This window comes from Chanos chanos, chromosome 16, assembly GCF_902362185.1.
Source record: "Chanos chanos chromosome 16, fChaCha1.1, whole genome shotgun sequence".
Taxonomy (NCBI): domain Eukaryota; kingdom Metazoa; phylum Chordata; class Actinopteri; order Gonorynchiformes; family Chanidae; genus Chanos; species Chanos chanos.
Genome location: NC_044510.1, coordinates 10,551,451 through 10,559,552, shown reverse-complemented (window position 1 = coordinate 10,559,552; position 8,102 = coordinate 10,551,451). Strand labels below are relative to the sequence as shown.

The window sequence follows — 8,102 nt, the reverse complement described above, 5'->3', positions numbered from 1 at the left end:
GTGAAATGATGTGATTACAACTATATTAATTGTAATTGTAAGACAGACTCTATGTTAAAGTAATTATGAATGACCAAAACACAGAACATATGGAATTACGTGCACACATACACCTGTAGTTGCATTTCACTTTTTATTAAAATTAGGAAAGAAAATACATGGTTTAACAGCTTTTGCAGTTTGATCAAGATAACATGTCCTTTTGTAAACCTTTTGTATACGTTTCTATCAGACTAGTGGGCTGGTACTTAATTTTGATAAAAACAGGAGAAAATTGATGCCCTCCTTTACCACATTGTTAGACAGCTTAGTTTTGTAATAAACCTGGATACATGCACAGTAAATTTGAAACCACTGTGATCCCCGGGATTTAAAATATGCCCATCTGAGCCATGCAGTATTGGATGATACTTCAAAATGTAAGTCTGAAAAGTACTTCATGACAGTTCATTTCAGTTCAGTTCATCTTAGACATTAAAACACATTACTAATACAGACACAACATGAGCAAAAAGCTTTTCAGTACTCAACACATTTTAGATGGTTCTTGAAGAAATGGTGGGCTAGTTTCCTTCTCTCATCAGTTTTCTTCTGCGTCCTGTATTCACTATAGGTATTGTGGTTAACCTGAGCCTGGTGGCCAATTTTGATATTGCCACAAGAGGCAACCAACAGCTCTCCAAGGCCATCCATAAAGAACTCTTAATGGGGGAAGAGAGTGAAGGAAGAGGCAATACCAAAAAAAAAAAAAGAGAGAGAGAGAAAGAGAGAGAGAAGGGGGGCATGGGTTAGTAGTTTGTTTATGAACCAATCAGCTTATTAAGTTAATTGTATGTAAGAATCTGTGTGCTTAAACGCAAAAGGAACACACATTTTCCCAGTGACATTCAAAGCAGTTCATCAGTTTCAAATGACTAAATTGAGAAATGGTCACATCCCTGCCTTGGTTGTCAGTGCAGCATCTGCAGGTCAAAGCTATCATCACTGGTTTGACTTTCCCTTTAAGCTAATAACGTATATAAAAAGTCTAAAAGCTATCTTAACAGTTTCAAATAACTTTTTATTATCAGCAATAAGAAGCAGCCGCATACAATTTGCTGAAACTGAGCAAAAACTGGCCTGTGGGAGGGAGTGCCTTTCAATGACCTTGAAAAAATCAGAACTGAGAAAAACATCTGAAATTTAAGAACTAAAAGAGGTCTAAGCCCTTTTTCTTTCTCAGTTCAGAAGGGCAAATAGCCAATGAATCTGTTTTCGGAATACAAGAACCACTCCAAACAGAGAGAAGCAATAAGAAAGGACCTCCATCCTCTAGTAAGTGTGAATCCTGTCCCTGCATTTTTTCTCTCTATTAACTTCATCTGTGCACTGCAAAATAGGATATGGCTTCTGAATATCTGATTTTTAAAACAAGGAAAGTCGTGCGTAAATCAATATAACAATGAACAAAACCTTAATCCCTAGAGATGCACAATACTTTTGTGATATTCTGTACAACCCTTACCACTGTGTGCCACTCTATTAAGGACGGGGTCAAAGCCCACCCTACGCACTGAGTCCGTTCGGGCCAAGTAGAAGTTGACGACGCCATCTACAAGAGAGCAATGTGGATAGCTGGGGAGAGCCTGGTGGGTAGTGTTGAAGACTCTGGAAAGACAGCCTCCCTCTTCCATGTCCCCACTCTCATAGACTAGCTTGAAATAGAACTGATTGTTGTTCACAGCACCACCCACCTGCTCATGAAGGGGGAAGAAAAAGAAAGTTCCTGTCTCAATTTATTGGGCTTAAGGTCAATAGGGTTTGGCATTTGGTTAACACAATTCGGTTAATTAACAAAATTTAAGGATTGAATCTAAAAGGTTGATGATTGAGTCTTATGCCTCAATTAACTTCTCATACCTATTAGGATACACATCAGTTGCTTTCCTTGTTTAGAATCTATTGAATGTAAGTATATTGTGTTTATTCAATCTGGAATAAAAGTGACAGTTTTTTCTGTAACTCTCACATTTTAGACCAGAGCAGATGATTGTCTGAATTACTCACAATGTCCAACTCTGGCACAGCCTCCATGATCTCCACAAAACTCTCAATTTTGGTCTCACTGTTAAACTGGAAGTCATCGTCTACCCACAGGAAGTACTTCGTTGTTACTTGAGAGACAGCCAGGTTCCTGCCAGCAAACCAGCCCTGTAGTATCAAACAGAATAGTTTCTAATTATGAACAGCGTATTTTTTTATCAGAACGTTGAGAAAAAATAAGGTGCACAGAGCTTGTAGTTGGTCTTCAACTACAGATGAATCAAAGTTATCAAACTTCAACTTGCCTGAGCTGGAGGCATAATGTAACGTTCAATGTTAGAGCCGTTCACCCTTTCTGGGTTTAAACTGTCATCTGCAATAATGATTTTAATGTCCTTGTAATACTTCCGAATACTTTCAATTAGGACATTTAGCTCCTTGTATCTGAGGAAGGTTTTAGTTGCAACTGTCACTTGAGTGTTGATATCTAAAGAAAAATGAACGAAAGTTCTCATTCACAGAAATGCTTTTAAAAAGAAACAGAGATGTTTTTCAGTAGTGGTTACTAAAGAAAGGAAAACAAGAAAAGGTGATCTAACCTGTTCCAGGATCATATAAAACGGGCATAGAAGACCTCTTAATGATAATGGGAAACGTGACTGCATGGTCTTCAAATGTGAAGTTTGCTGTAAGAGACAAGACGGAGATCAAACTGACACCGTCCAATTATGTTTCTTCATGCCATCACTTCTCATTTTGACAACGTAACAGTGACAGAGCAAAATCTGATATGGAATATTCAATATTCCAGTGTTTTTATGACAACCAAGTTTCAGTTTTCTGGTAGATTTCATCTTAATGCAACTGGGCTTAGTACTATGTGATCCATTCCACTGTCAAAGTAGATGAGTTTCAATATGCTTACACTAGCATTAGCAATGTGTTACGTGCGGCGCGCTATGCGTTTTATTTGTGTCTTGTCTCTCTCTCTCTCTCTCCCCCCAGGTACCCAGCTGTGGCGTGAAAGGCTGTCAGTCCCATCTGGCCTGATGTTAGGTCCCGCCTCCCCATGCCAGCCTGGCCAAACAGCAACGGAGTGCCCCTTTTGGCTTGGCCAACCGGACGCGGAGCGCCAACATTTAAAGTTGCTGGATGTGCTGTGTGTAAGATTTCGATCTTGTTGTTTGCCTTCTGCCTTTCGTGTTTCCTGCTATCGTTACACACTTGCCGTTCTGTGTTCGACCCTGAATTTTCGTTTATTGACTTTGTTTGTGGATTGTACTCTGGCTTTGGTGTTTTGGTTATCGCGGGGAGAAGGATAGGTAAGGAAGGGGACCCCCGCGGTAGTGATCACGCTGTATAGGGTTAGGTTTGAGGCGGGTGCCACTTTTGTATTTTTGTTACTAGATAGTGAGTGTAGTCAGGTTTCCTTTGGCTCTGCCACCTTTTTGTGTTGTAGTCTAGTGTGTTTTTCGGTAGACATTTAGGGTGGTTTTTGTTTTACTAGTTTCATTTCTTTGGCACTGTCTGTAGTCCTCTCCCACCTTCGTGTGTTTTGTGTGTCCTTGTAAATATATCCCTGTACATATTTTTGTAAATATCTACTTGTAAACTTTTTGTAAATATTCCAAATATATCATGCACTTTTCTTTCACATCAATTCCCCGTGTCAGTGTTTCCGTCTCCAATCACACCGTCCCAAAACCAGCACAGGTGGTGGGTTCCTTTATGCTACGTCCCCCCTACATACCCCTTGATACCACACTACAACGGGGGCGTAAGAACTTTAGCTGTGTATAGACAAAAAAAAAACAGTTCAAATTCCTCTTATATGTTAGAGACAAACATTCTTTTGGAATAAAAGAACAGGGAGCTGTCTTCCTTGACCACCTGTATTTTTAACTCAGCAAGTGACCTGTGGGTTGTAAAAATATCGTTCATTAAACAATACAAAATCATATCAAGCACACAGATGTGTTTTTTGGGGGGTTTTTCCCCAGCAAGAACAATAATGTTCTTTCAAAATGAGGAAAATCTTTGCATTTTTCAATTGTTTCACTCAGCAAAATTACATTTAAGGCACTAAGGAAACTCAAGGCAGCCAAACCAAGTGTTCTGATATCTCTAAAACAGGTATCGTTAGACATGAAAATACATATGTTTTTCCTGAATTTACTATTAAAACAAGGTCAAATATACAAACTAATGGTCAGATGAATCAAAACTGACCTGACTCAGCGTGATACTAAGACATATACTCAAGTGTTTGCATTCTTTGCAAATAATATGCATTTGGAAGCAGAAGGAAGAAGAAGGAAGGTTAAGACACAAGTTCTGTCTAAGTGATACAGAAATTATGCGTCTTATCTTTCTTTTTTTCGAGTCACATAAGTCTTCGGTGATAACATCAACCCAGGAAGTAAGGCTGGTATGTGTGAAATCTGGATCTTACCCAAGTCTCTGGTGTTGATGCGGTAGATGGTGCTGGTGTACGACACCTGACTCAGGAGCTGATTCAGTCGATCCACACACGTAGTTGAAATGTTCAGCGCATTCTGACCCTGGCCTACCACCAGATCTGTTTCTGTTGCACCGTCAACTAACAGATTACCATAGGACACACTCAAGAACACCTGAAAGCACAGCAGCACCTCAGCTCACAACACCACCAAAATCTGTATGTACATGTATAGTAATAAAAAAAAAAGAGTAGCTTAAAAAAAGACAGGCATTCATATTCATGAGCCATCAAAGTACAATAAATTTCAGGACAAATTGCATCAAAGAGCATGAATGCTCAATTTGTCAATTCAGGTCATGAAATATGATAAGGCAAAAGAAAACCAGCAAGATTTTGTTTCATTAACAAGTCACTTGAACTTTAGTGAAAAGTGGGAATCAATTATTCACAGCAGTTCTGAAGAGAAGCTGAATTTATTTTTTCACAAACACACCTTGTAAAGTTCCCTTGTTCCTGCATGCACAGCTAAGCCTGTAACAATAGTCATTAGTTTAATATTTAGTCCACTGTGAAAGGACTGATAACATGGTAATGCAGGTAACGTACCATTGTTTCAACAGTGTGTTTAAAATCATGTGTTTTCAGAGAAACAAGAATGATAAAATTGCCTGCTTCAGAAGTTCATTAGACATCCATACTTATTTATATGTCTTTTTAATAACAGTTCTAGCCTACATAAATGACAGGGCAAAAAATACAACCTTGTTTACAGTATTTTTGAACAAAGTGTCATCTTAGTGAATATTCTTATGTTTAAAACCTTTGTAAATAATAGGTTTTGTGAAATGGATTTTATATATGTCTTCTCAAAGATTAGAATACCTGGAATCAGGCTCTTTGTCAAGGGTTCAACTGTGAAGCCATGAATAGGATATTGAAGAGGAGAGTTGGAAGGAGCTACGAGTAGGACATCTAGGTTGGTATTTGTCCTGGACAAAAGATATTACATTTTCAAAAAACGCAGTATGAAACTGACGTTGATTATTATGCCGCTGGATTAATTAAAACTACGTAATGGAAACACTAGCCCATAATCTTTTTTTTTTTTTAATTATGGGATTTTAAAAGAAGCTATATAAGGGATGTGTGCGTGAATATGAACAACCTTTTAAGACAGATGCCTAACCTGCCGTCGCTTTTTTCACCTCAGAGCTCAGTTTCCCACGTTGAACTGATCTGATTTTTTTTTTTTTTTTTACTGAATGATGAATTTGTTTAGAGATGCGTGTGTGTGAATGTTTACCCACCTGTTCTGCTGTTTCCTGTACTCCTCTGCTCTGCGTCTCAGGACTTCATCAAGTTGGTCCCCAGGTATAGCGTTTTTGAGGACAACACCTTTGCCTGTACAGGAGCATGATGTGTGGTCGAAATTTCCCATCTGGTTTTTACTGTAAGATAGAGTGTAAATAATGAGCAGATTAATCGTATATTTAGAGATAAACAAGAAGGTACATCATTCTGTCTTTTTAAATTACAAATATTTTTCTTATCATGTAGTTCTTCGAGTATATAATACTAGCAATTGATCAAGATTTTTTTTAACGATCACACAGGAGAATTTAAATTACAGCATAAGTGTGATACAGTGCTGTTCAGTATTTATCCCATTATGATTAAGGAAAGAACATATTTTAGACAGCGTGGAAACGGAATCTCAGTAGAGCAAGCATGTAAATAACGTGTCTAATCCTCCTCCCTGAATCTAGCCACGAGGTACGTAGTAATGGAAACTACAGTCAAGCAGGTGATGGGCTCCGCTGGTACAAGATTATTTGAAAAACTGAGTATCAAGAAATACTAATGCAATTCCAAGTGATCTGTGTATGTTTTGGACTCGTGTATATTGCGTTCGTTTTTCGTTTAGAAATGGAAAACTGGAAAACAAAAAGACAGCTTTTTATTTTATTTCTGTATTTCTTCACACACTGAATTAAAAGAATTAATTAAAAAAAAAATTTTTTTTAAAGCATTCATTTTTAGCGGAGTAATATCCCAGGAAAAAATAACATTAATTATTCCAATAGATTTCACCACACACAATCAAGACATCAAACTTTCATTAATCCAATTATGAATAAAGGCCCATTGCAACTAATTTCAGCCCAAACATAGTAGATCTAGAAGCACAAATAAGACTAGTTTAGAGGATCTGTTCTCTTGTTGAGATGTCCACTTTAGAACCTTGTTCCGATTTAATGAAAGGTATGATAAAACATGCAGAAATCGCCGAGAGTTTCTCGCAACTGTATGATGGACGAGGATGTTCTGCGATAAGGGTCCGAAAATTCTGTGCTCGGCGCAACACTGTTAGAAGATATCTCTGACTGCAACCAAGAGATACCTATAGCCAAATCTGTAGATGAAGTAAAGTTTGCATAACTATTCTTAAGCTAATCGTTCGATAATTATTAAATTGGCTACCGCAGTCGCCCTTAGGTTTTTCTTGTAGATCTAGGCTATTTGATATGATTCAACAGAAAAGGCCGCAGACCCTTTACCTAGCTGCAGATCTGAAAACTGTTGCTGAGCATTCCGTTTTAATTTTGCCCCCAAGATGAAACTGGAATGATGAAAAACAAGGAAAGGGGAAATACGAGATCTTTTGTAACAATTTAATTAAAACATTCCTTTTGATATAATTTTTAGAACGCATACAGCTTTTTTTTCTTTTCTTTTTTTTTTAGAATGTACAGCTCCATGAGACAATGATAAGTCTTAGTCCCACTGTGATCTTCAGAGGTTAGCATTCTGGATGTTGGAATGACTTTCTTGTAAAAAAAAAAAATGGAAATTAGCATATAATTGTTTAAGGTACAAAACTATAGCTTTCCGTCTGATATGTTTCCTTAGCTCTCTCGCATTAAGATAAGTCACAGATCACGACATGTGACCAAAAAAGAAAAAGAAATACGACAAATATTAAACCAAATGAAGGTTGTGAATGTTTTGCAACCAGGAACACCTACGTTGCTTATTGTAAAACAATAAGGAAATCAAAGACTAGTGCATTAAAAAGGGATTAGAGGAGCAATCCTTTCTTTTTTAAAGAACGCAACGAATTTAGCGTGTTATTAAAAGGTGAAGATATGAATATGAGGATACGGCAAAGGGGCCTAATATTTTCCTCTCTCCTTGTATTAATCATATAACTAGACATTATTTAGGAAGATAACTGAGAATAGCTGCTTCTCATTCAGTTGCGCGTTACAATACAGAGCAGTCGAAGTCTAAAATGATCTCATTTTATAATATGAAATATACTTTTAAATTTACAATTTACAAAAAACTGGACCGCCAAGCCCCGTCTCCCAGGCCACCTGCAGAGTCTCTGGACCAGTCCCGTCTCCCGGTCCGCCACCAGTGTCTGTCTGTGTCCTCCCCTGAGTTTACGCTTGACTTTTTTGACGGCTTTTATGGCCGTTAATATTCCAGAACTCCATGTAGAACAACTACTGGACATATGTTTTTAAATAGCTATATAATAGCCTACATTTAAACAGCAATAAAATGAACAAATAAATAAATAAACACAAACGCTATGATTCAACAAATGTATTTT

At 37.5% G+C, this 8,102-nt stretch overlaps 1 protein-coding gene across 1 annotated transcript; it reads right to left on the bottom strand.

Moving 5' to 3' along the window:
- Positions 1 to 519: 519 nt before the first annotated feature.
- LOC115829662 (beta-1,4 N-acetylgalactosaminyltransferase 2-like) lies at positions 520 to 5,984 on the bottom strand (the record flags this gene model as incomplete). The annotated part of the gene is made up of 9 exons (XM_030793826.1): positions 520 to 701; positions 1,505 to 1,733; positions 2,047 to 2,190; positions 2,328 to 2,509; positions 2,622 to 2,708; positions 4,475 to 4,655; positions 4,977 to 5,014; positions 5,366 to 5,472; positions 5,791 to 5,984. Coding segments are annotated over 9 exons (1,344 nt in total), but the record flags the coding sequence as incomplete, so codon positions are not given.
- Between the last annotated feature and the right edge of the window lie 2,118 nt (positions 5,985 to 8,102).